General features: G+C 41.3%; 2 protein-coding genes across 5 annotated transcripts in view; one reads left to right on the top strand and one right to left on the bottom strand.

Annotated features, from left to right (window-relative positions):
• cfap221 (cilia and flagella associated protein 221) overlaps positions 1–13,424 on the top strand; it is a 118,314-nt gene that overhangs the window by 47,128 nt on the left and 57,762 nt on the right. The gene's annotated exons all lie outside the window — the stretch shown is intronic.
• The window catches only part of LOC144013492 (gamma-aminobutyric acid receptor subunit gamma-3-like), an 82,335-nt gene continuing 69,586 nt past the window's right edge, over positions 676–13,424 (bottom strand). The window contains exons 9-10 of one of the 2 annotated variants that reach the window (XM_077512449.1): positions 6,616–6,812; positions 676–4,221 (exon numbers count right to left, since the gene is read on the bottom strand). In XM_077512449.1, coding sequence (XP_077368575.1) covers positions 3,937–4,221; positions 6,616–6,812 — 482 coding nt within the window. In that variant the 3' untranslated portion in view covers positions 676–3,936. Of the gene's footprint in view, positions 4,222–6,615; positions 6,813–13,424 lie in introns of those variants that run through there. The other variant, XM_077512450.1, reaches the window with a different exon arrangement.

The following is a 13,424-nucleotide window of genomic DNA, read 5'->3' as shown; positions in this document are numbered from 1 at the left end:
TGAGAAAAGTGTATAAATTGTGCGGTCGGGGATTTTAGAGCCTTAAAACATTTATAAGAGTTGTACTTCGCGGATTTCATTTATTGCGGGTATTTTTTTGGAACCTAACCCCAGCGGAAAACGAGGGAACACTTATGAATATGAATGCAACATTTTAACTTTCCACAAAAACGTTTGGAAAAGGTGCCACAAATTTTGGCATTTTAGTGTGCAACAATCACAAAAATACTTGTAAGGTTCTACTCTATTTGGCGAGATATTTCAATGGGAAGCAGTGTTTTAAGTGGGCCGGAACGCATCGGCAGGGAGCTCCGGCACTTCTAAAAATCTCCGTTGAGCCTTCAGGTACTTCTCAACGTGCAAAGAACGTACTATCAGCGTTCCGGTATGCTTCACAAAACATGTTTTGATCCCCAAAAGCTGTTCCGGCGATTGCCGCTTATCTACGGACTGAGACATAGTATGGAAGTCCTGTGCTCATCACATCACAATGCGCACGCTGTAAACGTGATATTAGCCGAGCCAAACTATATTGGTCTGTTATGTTCAAATCCTTTACTGTCCATCACTTGTTGTCTGCTTTGTTTGGGCACAGCTAAACCTTATCCATGTTCGGATGACCTCTCTCGGTGTTGGTTATGAAGTGAAATGATTTGTACTCACACATCACAGTAATACTTGACCAAAACAGTATTTATTCATACAAGCATGAACCACACACTAGAAAAACATACTTATTGTCCAGTTAAAAGATTTCCTCTGGGAGTACTGATCCATGATCAGCTTGGCTTTTTCCTACCCAAATTATTGTATATTAAAATGAGAGGTGGAAGTGAGAAGAATACATATATTGTTGTAACACAATGTCTTTTTTTTGTTTTTGTTTTTGTTTTTTTTTAACAAGTGTGAGGAGGTTGCCAATGCTGACCATAGTTCAGTAATCACATTTCAAAGCGGCATTGTAAACACTGATCCATTTAAAAATAGTGATTTACTTTTATTAGACTATCTCGATGGAATCAGACACTTATAAAGTGTAGTAGAAAATTAGAAGTGGGGAGATTTGGGGTCAAAAGACAAAAAAAGTCAGCACACAAAGTCAACACCTCCCATTAAATGGGCCTTTCTACTCACTACTCATACGTAGAGTACCTCTAGATTGGACACAAACTTGTTCAGAGGCCTGATGAATATGTAGTAAGCTTACAAACTGGAACTCGCTAGCAGCCTACATACATTCCAGATGTATGACATGAAAAAGGAAATGTTAGACACATACGGTAACTCCTTTCACTAACCCCCCCCAACACACACACACACACCGAGAGAAGCTAGTGTGTTTGTGTGTTCCAGTGACGTGCAGTGAGCTTGGGTAGGCAGGCAGTTGGTAAATTGAGACACACACACCACTTACAAATTTGTGTGTTGGCAGGCGAGTGGACAACGTATCCTAGGGTGACCATATTTTCATCTCCCCCCCCCAAAAAAAAGAGGACACTCGGCCTGACTAATATACTTAAATGATACTCGGTTTACTCCAAGATTCATTCAAAGGTATACCTCCTCTGCATGGTTGGAAAATAAAACAAAAAAATATTACTCTTTAGAAGTCTTACTTGACAAAAATGATTATGGCACCATGTTGGAAGCACTTTTTTTTTTTTTTTGCTCCGCAAACAAATTGGGACGAGCGGCGTCCATCGTCTCCAGTGCGGAAGCGCAACACTTTGCAGGCTAGGAGCTAGCAAAACGCAGACGACACGGCTATCCGCCATTGTTGTTGACAGACTGATTTGTGCGCAGTCACGGGAGAGTAACATCACCACCGGACGAGTAGCTACCCCGCCATATGGTGTCCACATTGGAACGTACAGGCGTTTTGAAGTCTTTCCACTCTGGAGCCCGGTTTTAAAAGTGATCCGTTTCAAGCGCCGAAACCGAGCTGCTGTGGACGAACTGCCCAAACGGTAAGAAACTTGTGCGAATACAATGAAACGGGCTTTCGTGTGAACGTAAACGTGGGTCTGACCACCCGTCCGGACGCCCAGAAAGGATGTAATAAAGTAGACATTTCCCTGTAAAAACAACCTAATTCCTCACAAAATCAAGCTAGCAATAGCAATGTCAAACATCATATAAAGTGAAACAGCCAGTTAATAGAAGCACATGAAAAGTATGAATAATCCTTTGCCCCTTACTTTGCTGAAGATCCGGTAGCGAAGCCGTTGGTCTCCCATAATTCAAAAGATGACGTTTTTCCTCAAAAGAAAGGTGTGAAAATAGTTTTAGATTTTCCAGAGTGGCGTCATATTACCGGCGTACTGTGCAGCATAGCGAGCTGCCTGTTTGCGAAAAGGACTTTTCTACTGGGAAACTGACTACGCATGTGCAAACACACATCGCTACTCAGAAAGGGCTGGTGAAGACAGGAGAATTTTGCAGCATTTTTGCCTGCAGGCCATAAGAAGTCATGAGACCTTTTTAACTCATTCACTCCCAACCATTTTCACTTAAGTGTTTTCCTGGATTTTGACTGATTTTTCAAAGCCCGCGAAATATACCAAAAGAGAGATTAGAGTCTCTTCTTTTATCAGGGAAAAAAAAAAGCATATTCCTTTCTGTTTCCGCTGTGCAACAATTAACAATCGAATATAGCTATGTTTAATTGTTTTTCACATTTCTGCTTGGAACTGTGGGGAAATCAGCTTGTTTTAACATGGCGTGGTTGATCTCTTATACTCTGCTGCCACTCAACCATTTTCTGCAGTAGAGAGACTGCATCAAAGCCTTCTCTATGCTCTGGCATAAAAAAACAAAAACAAAAACGTATATGTACGTCTTTGGGACACTTAAAACATTTAAAATATGACGTATTTATACGTTTTTGGGAGCTAATGAGTTAATTGAGCTTTGAAAATCGCCAAATGTTGTCACTGTCAAACCTATAGGTAGTGTCGGATATCTGAAATGCAAAAATAATTTAAATAAATATAAGAAGCCAGATGGTTTCATTTCAGCCTTGGTCACGTCTGACGGCACGTCACTGGTGTGTTCTACAAATCCAAATAACTTCCAAAAGACAACAGTAAAGTTAAGCCTGGGTTTCACGTGTGTCCATATGTCTCCATATGTAGCATCAATTTTACATTGCTGTGACTATTTGAGCAACTCCATCCCCAACCATCCAGCCTCATCCATTTTTCAACACCTCTCTCTCTCTCTCTCTCTCTCTCTCTATTTTGTGGCCTACATTGGACCACAATACTGTTTGTAAGTATTTCACAGCACCTCGGTTGTTGCCGGCCCGGCATGGGAGGCAGCTTAGCAAATGGCAGGTCATCAGAAATTCCCTTTATTTTTCATTACGGGACAAAAAAAATCTCCATGTATTTTGACCTAGTGGAACTGAATGGATGGACTTCATAGTACTACTACTACTACTACTACTACTACTACTACAAAACATAGCTGTTTGGTTCAAGATCCCTTCATAGTTATGAAGCTCTTGTGCGTCACTTTAATGTAAACTGCATTGTCTACTCGGGTTTTCCAAAACAATACCAATAATTCCGGTTGCAATTTGTTACTATTTAGAACTCTATGTTGTGCGTTCTACCATTTCCTGTAGTGAGAACCATGCTGGTTTCATCAGGGAGTAAAAAATAAATAAAATTGACATGCGGCGGCGTAACGGATGAGCTAATAGAAACAACAACACTGCTGTGGCCTTGCGCACCCTTTCTAAAGAAGGCACTGTGGGTGCTCTGCCACACTGTGGACCAAAATACATCGCCACCCAGATGTCTGTGATCTGCTTCGAGTCCGGAAAAAGGACCGGTCCGTTCCAGTTTCTGTCCGAGAACAACGGCCCTTCCTCAACTCCAGAGGCAGCACGACAAATCCAAAAATCTGAAATGCTCCACGTCAAGAGTGTGACTAGAGGTAGAGGTAGCTGACCCAGTAAACGATGTTGAAGAGCAAGAAAGATGTCGGGAAGAATACCCGAGAGTAGGAATCCAGGTCGCGGATGTTGACGTGGATGCGTCCTTTCTTCCAGCCGCCTTCTTTACATTCCTCGTAGCAGCAGAAGAAACTCTTGCAATCTTTGCCATCCAGGCACTGGTCCAGGCAGTCGTCGTCATAGTCCTGCCAGAAGAGAGCGTTGCCTGTGGGCATCATGTGCCGACGAGGGGGCCGACCCGTGCTGAAGGACGAATATGCCTGAAGAGGGAGAGAGAAAGATTTAGATGAGTATGATCTGTTTCAAGTTCAAAGATGAACCAGAAACATGTCGTTGAGGATTCATGATTGTGGTGAATCTAAAATCTGATTGTTTAAATATTTTTTATTTCTTTTGGCAGCTTGGAATTCTGAAGCTGAAGGGCAAATAGTATTTGCATAGCAACACACCAAAGATGAAATACTAGTAGACCAAAAAATTTAACCCACAAATGATTGTATGCTGTGCAGCTGAGACACATTCTATGAAATGAAGAAAAAAGACAGTAACGGATGTCCCGATCCGATCACGTGATCGGAAATCGGGTCCGTGGTTGCTAACCTGATCGGAATCGGACGTTGTCTCCCGATCTGGACTCGGATAAATATATGAGGTTGTTATTATTATTAGGGTTGGGAATCTTTGACTGTTTCACGATTCGATTCGATTATGATTTTTGGGTTTACGATTCGATTCAGAATCGATTTTCGATTCCCGATTAAAACGATTTTCAATTCAAAATGATTTGATTGACAAATGATTTCTGCTTCAATTTACAGATATGCACAACATTGTTATGATCTACTCCAGTCTGCTTTGCAAGACAAAATGACAAATAGAGACATTTAAGCAGGGGTGGCGAGATCCGGTCCTCGAGGGCCGCATTGCTGCAGGTTTTGGATATTTCCCTTCTTCAACACAGCTGATTCATGATCAGCTCATCAGCAAGCTCTGCAGAATCCTGATAACGAGCCTGTTAATTGGAATCAGTTGCACTTTGAGTAGGGAAATCTACAAAACCTGCAGGACTCCGGCAGTTTGCCACCCCTGCATTAAAGTGTCTTTTTTTTGTGTTTTTTTTTTTTTGTTTAAACATTTATAAATTTTGTATTGTAAGTGCCTTTTTCCACAGAACAGCATGTGGGCTACAACTGCCTTTGCCTTTTCTTCTTCATTTCTAATTTCAATAAAATCCATTTTTGGTTAAATATCGATTTGATTAATAAATGAGAATCTCGATTCTTTCATGAATCGATTTTTTGGCACACCCCCTAATCCCGCCCGGGCCGGCAGTCTAGCCTGTTGCGAGTCCAGACCAGTCATGATAAGGTAAGATTAAATAAATTTTGCTTGCTTGCTCTTCAAATGCAGCCTTTTGTTTGTTGTGAAGTTAGATTTGTTTCACACTTTAAAATGGCTACAGTAGGTACTCAAAAATAAAGTTCTTGTGAAAATTGAATATGCTGGTTAATAATAGTCCTTTGAGTAACTCATAGATGTGCCAAAAAAGGGGGTTTAAATGTTTTATTTAGTTTTTTCACTGCTACACTCATATAAAAGGCGCTGGGGTAGTTCTGTTGAAAAAAACCAAAAACGAACACCTTTTTTTTTTTCTTTCCACCCCCCCCCCCCCCCCCCCCCCCCCCCCCCCCCTTCTTAATAAAATGCCGAGGTATCAGATCGGGACTCGGAATCGGCCGATCTCAAAATGAGGTGACTCGGACTCGGGTCCAAAAAAGTGTGATCGGGACATCCCTAAATAGTCACATTATTTTCTATCCAGGGTCTTGACTTTGAGTGACAGTTCATTCAGTTGCATGGCTCTCAGCATTCACACAATAATTGCCTATGTTCGGTTATTTTTGGATGGACAAACAAGTTATGCCTTGAATGCGAATTATAGGACAAAGGAGTGTTGATATTTCATGCCCCGGCCCGCAAGGCCCAAATCACACAGGTATCCAAGCACCACAACAGAGAGCTACAGGTTTATCCAATGTGTTGCTCGAGCTCAACTTTGTGTGACTAAATAAAATGAAAATAAAAAGTGGTTATTAGCCGTGAGCCCCGACTCCCCTATCCGAACGGCAACAGCAGCTTGACAAGTAGATGTGTGCTGCTGCCACTGAATCAATGGTGACAGGTGCAGCAGCCTTGAGAACTCCCACGCAAAGCTTCTGGCGCTCTTTGGGTGACGGCAAGAAAGGTTCTCAAGCGGCACACTTTCGCTCATAAAGACATGCACCTTTGACGACATGGTGCACTAGACATGGTGCACTTTATATACATACAAAGAGACAGCCTCATTGAGCGCTCGATAGTTTCTTTTCTGAGTGATGATATTTCACAGAAAAATGCCACAGACTAAATGAATCACATAAACATCTGGAATGGTTGATCAAGCAACGATGAATGCATAATCAAGCCCTTGACCCCTTTTGATCAGACAGATCACCAATTCCTCAGACTCCAGTAGTGAACTCCTTGGAGCATCATTTGTCTTGATAAAAAGCTTACTCTATATACTTTACAAAGTGGATTTGTTGTTATGAATACTGCATGAACCTAAAGAGGAACTTTGGCTTTTGACCGGAATGAATAAGTAAGTGGCTTACCATTCTTTGCATTCTTGTCGGGGGTCTGCGTATACTATAAGAGCAGTAGTTTAGCATAGCATACTCGATCATGGCGGCAAAGACGAACAGGAAGCAGACGGTGACAAACAGGTCCATCGCTGTCACATAGGAGACTCGAGGCAGGGAATTCCGGGCCACCGTGCTCAATGTGGTCATGGTCAGCACGGTGGTGATGCCTGAAAAGGTCAAAGCAAAGGGTGAGGAACTGTGCTGCAAAGATTTGTGGGTCCAGTTGGTGAGCACAATACTCGCAAAATAACATCTGCTTTGAGACCGTTTCAGAGATAATAGTCGGTAACTTTTGAAGAATATTAATTAGCGGTGTGTGAAAATATTGATTCTCATTTAGTAGCCTAGCATTCAGAATTGATTTTAAATGTCCAAAAAATGGATTTTTTTGGAGTTAAATTATTTTACACAGTCTTGCCCTTGTTTGTGTGTGCCTTTATTGAGAGCGCTGTTCATGTTGTACACGATTTGGCCACATAGGGGCAGTGTGATTCCACGCGTTCTAATACACTGTTAAGTTGTAGCATTCGAGTAGAAGGAAAAAGTCACGATCAAGTTATGCCAACAAAAGTTGTTTTTTTGCTGAGTAGGAAGAGCTATATGCCGGTGAGTAATGTTAAGATGCTTCTCTGTAAACATTCCTGAAGCTTTTTGTATGAATAGTTGTTCTTTTCAGTAATAAAAGTGCCGCAAGGAGCGCGCTAATTAGCATTAGCGAGTCACAAAGGAGTTGATCATGATGATTCTTGGTACCGCTATAAATTGAAGCAGAAATCATTGTCAATCAAGTCATTTTGAATCAAAAATGATTCTGGATCGAAAATTGAGTCTGAATCGAATCGAAGACCCCAAAATCGGAATCGAAGTTGATGCATTTCCACCGCTAATATTAATTCATCCAAATTTGGACCAGTTCCCAAATCAGACAACCTTTCAGGTGTTCAAAGACTCAGAAAAGCCACTGCGCTGCTAAAAAAGGAAAATAAAATTGTATCACTTATCAACTCTCTGATCAAACATCGTTATGCGACTGACAACGTTTTTGTACTTTGATGGGTTTCATATCAGTACATTTTTACATCAATACTTTTGGCATCACAACATAACGTTGCTGCCATTCATGGACAGACTGAATGAATCCTGTGTTATTAACACAGCATTGTTAGAAAGGCTGCGTGAGTAAAGTAAAATCATTTTTCCCACCAAATGGTGCGAACAGAAAGCTGCTGATATGACAGCGGACATGCACATATGGTCCATTTCGCAATCTTTGGCTTTTCATACTCATGCTTGCGTGTTTCATTCTCATCGCTCTCTCTCTACATGTCTTTCATGGTGCTGTTTCACCCACCGTTTCCATAGAGACGAGTTGCTCCCTTCTATTTCGAGCTACCTACTGGTCGAGTGCGCGCGTCTTCGGCTTTCTCCCCTCACTCATTAGATTTCAAGGTACATGAGCAACTCTCGTCCGTTTCTTCCTCGAATGTAAGCACGTGCGAGGAGCGTCGTCCAGTCCGAGGTTTCGCTCAGTCTAGCTCCTGGCCATCAAATGAAGTTAACTGATCTTATTTTCACTCTTTCATTCACTCTTTGGGAACTGTCTCGTCTGTGATGCCATGGCAACCAAGGTGATGCGTTGTCTGCAAAGACTACCAAGAACCTTTTGTGTGACAAAATAGACAACACGCTCACACCCCATCAAAGCTCAAAATTCCTTCATTTTTGCTGCAAATATTTAGCAAAGCTTGACATCAAAAGATGAATATGAGACAAGCGAACGTTTCAGCTTTTACTTCCAGGTATTTACAACTGGATCTTAAAGCATTAGTTGTAACAAAACACCAAGGTAAAAGGGTAGCGAGATTAAAGTAACTTGAATTGACAGTGAAGGCCTGCATATTTGTGGTTCAGTCACGTTTATTTGCAGATTATTTTTAACCTACCCTCTAGGGGTGTGAATTGCCTAGTACCTGACGATTCGATTCGTATCACGATTCACATGTCACGATTCGATTCGATACCGATTAATCCCGATACCAATTTATAAGTCGATTGTTGCGATTTTTTTTCATTCAAATTTAGAAAATACTAATCAGTAAGCTTGTAGAGTGTAAGATTTATATGAAAATGTATTATTTATTTATCTGAAATTTCAGTCTTATAGAGGTTGTAATCGGTTTCATGTTTGAACAGCATTAAAATAAAATATTAAGGCTTAATGTTCCGTTCATATAACATTCTTCCATGCTCAAGGTGTGAATCCTAAAAAAAAAAAAAAAAAAAAAATCGATTCTGCCGATTATTGAATCGATTCGAGAATCGCGCGATGTAGTATCGCGATATATCGCCGAATCGATTTTTTTTTTAACACCCCTACTACCCTCCATTATTTGCTGGAAAAACTCGTTCATTTTTTTGTGCTCTTGCTAAATCAATTATTTGTCAACTACTTGTAGCATCTTGGTGCCAAGGAACTACGTTGAATTGAGTGCAGGAGGTCCATTTAGACAAAGGTAGTGCTTTGCTGCAGTCTTATGGCATCTATTGGCAACTCCAAACCTTTTCGAAAGGGTCGTCAATTAAAAGCAGACTTTTGCTGTTTTTGTGCGGGGCTCGTCTCTATCCCACAAGATGGTGGGGGAACACTTTAGTTACAAGTCCTTTGCAAGAACTTTTGGTAGAAAGTTTTATGTCATTAGATTGGTTTGATTGCATTTTTTTTTTTTTTAGACTTGAGAGTTCATTTTGCAACAACCATCAAGTGCTACACCATAAAGAATAAGATTAATGAGGTCATCCCAGAAGTGGTTTCACGGCTACTTGTATGTTTGTGTTCATTTGTCGATCCTTTCTTTTTCAAAGCTTAATTAAGGATTTCCACAACTTTGGTTTTTCACCTCAGGTCCACTCTTTGGTATTCATTTTGGTAGCACCTCCTAACTGCATCATCTGCACAGACAAAAATCTCAAATCTGAAACTGAGCCTAGACATGAGAGCTATTTATTGTTGGAATAATGTAAGTGATAAAAAACAGTCACATGTTCCAATGCTTAAATGCGTGGGGTCAACAAAAGGTCATGTCTTCATATCTGTTAATCAGATACAGGCTCATGTCGAAAAATTATTGCAACAGTATTTCACCTATTATTCCCATTTACTTTGTTTCCCATAAGAAAATAATTTCGAAACACAAACACAGTTGCAAGCTTTCACTCTCCGATTTTTTTGTGTTGTCCTTTGAATCCCTCCTCAAGAACACTGACAATTTCATGCGCATTGACCCTACAGCAGGGTTCACCAATTCCGGTCCTCGAGGTCCAGAATCCTGCAGGTTCTCGATGTTTCCGCCCACTAGCACATCTGATTCATATTCAGCTCGCCAGCATGCCTGATAACAATCCTGATATTTAGTATCAGGTGTATTGGTCGGCGGAAACATCTAAAACCTGCAGTGCTCTGGACCTCGAGGACCAGAATTGGTGAACCCTGCCCTACAGACTCCTCATCGATAGCCTTGTTCACTAAGTTCTACATGTCAACCAAAGTGTAATCCGGTCAGAGGTGATCAGAAGCCACGTCTTCCATGCGTTTAATCAGTCTTGCATTACCTCCATTGAGCCTGCACTGATTTTTAGTACATTCACGTGTTGATTGTAGTACAGTGTGTTATTGTTTGCTGTGAAATGAGTGACGGCTAGTGCAGGAAGAAAAAAAAAAAAATCCCACAACTCCTTGCAGTACGGCTTGAAGGACTCATACCACTTAAGTTGATCTCTCTGCCATCTCTTCCCTAGAGGAACACTGTCAGCTCTTCAGCTCTATTTGACGTGTTGCCTTTGACAAGCGTCTGTGTGAATGATGGCTCTTCTTGGGGAACCTTGACTTCAAAAACATTTTTTGTTATTCTTGTTTTTATACTCCAGGAGCTACAGCTTAGTTAGGTAGGTGACTTTTAAGCCACTGTAGTGAAAAACAAATTGAATGAAAGCAGATTTATTGATAATACTGTTGTGAAATACTACGGAAGCGTATTGCATGTGGGAAAGTGTTCGCCAATAGCGAGTCTGCAAGTCACATGGAGTTCAGAAAAAAAAAAAAAAAATCTGAAAAACAGACCAGCTTCTGTTTTTCTGAGTAATTTTTTAAATGGTTTTTGGAATAGCGGGACGGTGGCTAACTGGTTAGCACGTCCCAGTGCTGAGAGCGCAAGATCAAGTCCAGGCTTCGGCCTTCCTGGGTGGAGTTTGCATGTTCTCCCCGTGCCTGCGTGGGTCTTCTCCGGGTACTCCGGTCTCCTCCCACATTCCAAAGACATGCATGGCAGGTTAATTGGGCGCTCCGAATTGTCACTTGGTGTGCTTGTGAGTGGTTGTTCGTTTGTGTGTGCCCTCTGATTGGCTGAAACCGGTTCAGGGTGTACTGCCCGAAAACAGCTGGGATAGGCTCCAGCACCCCTGCGACCCTTGTGAGGAATAAGCGGTTGTGAAAATAATTGGATGGATGGTTTTTTGGATTAATTCCACCTCCCGTTTTTCGTAATATTTTTTCATGACAAAAAAAAATATACAGTAAAATAGAAAAAAAAAATCAGAAAAAAATGAAAAATTAAAAAAAAAAATGCACACAGAAACAAAGCTCTCCATAAAAATTACCCAGATTTTTTTGGGGGTTTGTTTTTTTCTTTCCATGTGATTGAAATACGCTTCCGTAAAATACACTTTGTTTGCCTATTTTAAAACATTGTCAGCAAAATTGCCAAGACTGGCTTAACGATATGAAAATGATATTTTCCTTATTTAAATATTAGGTGCATTAAAGGGGCCCTTCCATCATAATGCAAAAGTTTCCACAGTTTAATGCCTAACATCGGTCAAAATGATCTGTGACTTGGTTTAAATTTAAAAACTGTTGTTGTTCGCATGAAACACTTTGAAAGGCAAAAGTGTTGTGGCGTAGGATGGTGGCTCATTATTCAAGTACATGCCCACTTTTCCTGGTGGCTACACAACCACTCAAAAAATGACTGATGGCAACATATACCTGGCAACCTCTAGCCACCCAGCGAGGGGACTGAGCACCGCACAAACTGAGCCATTCCCCAGTTGGTTTCTCAATATATGCTATGCTCAGAGTTGCAAATAAATAAATAAATCTCAGCACACCGTCGTCGCAGCTGCCAGAAGGGACCAAGACCAATGTGTGTGTGTCTGTGTGTGTGTGTGTGCGGCTGTGTCACTTAAAACCCCGAGATGTATTTGTAGCTTAGGTTGCCATCCTCCAAGAAATGTGCCAAACAAAGCAAAATTCTGGCCAACATAGTGAAGAGAAGCGGCCACAAAATGCATACAAGCTAGCAATTACAGGAAACTGTTTTCCATAACAAATTAAGGACAACAGAGACACAATTGTATTTACATATTGAATATTAATGAGTAAACGATCACAGCTATTTCTATTTTAATGAAAATAGCTTGAAAAAGGTCATCCTGCTCATTTCCAACACAAATTATCTTGTACGGTAAACTCGATAAAAGGATATCAAAGATGATAAAAGACTTAAGTAAAACATGTTTTGTTTATTGATCTCTCTTGGACTACTCATAGCATCAATCTAGTTGAATTCTTTCCCACAGTTCTCTAAGCTCTCCATTCTCCAGTGGTGTCACGATCTGGGTGATTTCCCATCAACAAGCCAGTATCTCTAAGCTCCATCTGAGCTGCACAGATTGAGGTCTAATGGGAATCAACCCGAGCTCGCGTCTCCAAATGTCCTGCCTTGGAGGAGTAGTGGCTGAGTGACAGCTCTTTGCAAATACCACCTGGCGGCAGTAGCGCGTCAAGAGCCGTTGCTTGGAGGGGCGGGGTGGGATTCCGGAGCGTCGCCCCCATTATTTGAGCGCGCCTCCCCCGTTCTTGCTGACATTTTGGTTCCCGCTTTGTTTGGCATCCTTGTTTTATGCCCGCCTTTTCTTCCTCTTATCTCCCCTCCTCTTGCCCCCTGGTCTCGAGATCAGCTCTCAGACATGACTTGAAAATGGAGGCAATGAACCAGGGAAGACAGGGTAAATGACTTTGTGTCGCTGAGTTGAATAGGGATGTTTATCAGGGGTGGGACACTCGCTTCCTGGTGCTGCCTGTTTGTTGTGTTCTCTGGAAGAGATCACAAGCCTTTCTCAGGCGAGCGGCCGTGTATCACAGCAGCACCTTTGCGCTGGGAGCGCCTGCTGGCTTTTATTGTGCTTGACGGACGGGTTGACTGAAGTTGCGTCCACACGTACACATTTGTGGCACAAAATTGAATTTGCGCACATAAAGTGATGGCATGTTTTGCTTGTTTAATTGATAACAAACGTTGAATCAGACAGATTAAAGCTGACAAACAATAAAATTAACATTGAGGGCAGTTGGAAAGTTCTGCCCAAAAGCTTGCTTTTTCATCACATTTTAATGACTTCTGAGAAACAATGTTTTTTTTTATAGACAGGACAAAAACTCATAGAAAATCAACAACCTTTAAAAATGAGTGTTTGTGTGGCCTTTAGAGGCAGGCAGTAGGACATCAACAGTTTGACGGTTATAGCTCAAATGATTTGCCATCTTGCCTTGCAAAATGTTTTGTATTATGACATATTTTGGGGAGGAAAAACATCACTACAGGAATGCCTCATTGAATGCAGCAGACAGTCTATGACGTCTGAAGTTTTTTTTTTTTTTTATCTGGGCAGATTTAAGTCCAATATACTTTCTCTATTGCCACAGGGAAGTTCTAGATGAATTC

Source organism: Festucalex cinctus, chromosome 2, assembly GCF_051991245.1.
Source record: "Festucalex cinctus isolate MCC-2025b chromosome 2, RoL_Fcin_1.0, whole genome shotgun sequence".
In the NCBI taxonomy this organism is placed as follows: domain Eukaryota; kingdom Metazoa; phylum Chordata; class Actinopteri; order Syngnathiformes; family Syngnathidae; genus Festucalex; species Festucalex cinctus.
The sequence above is the reverse complement of the archived record's forward strand: the minus strand, read 5'-3'. Positions and strand labels throughout refer to the sequence as shown.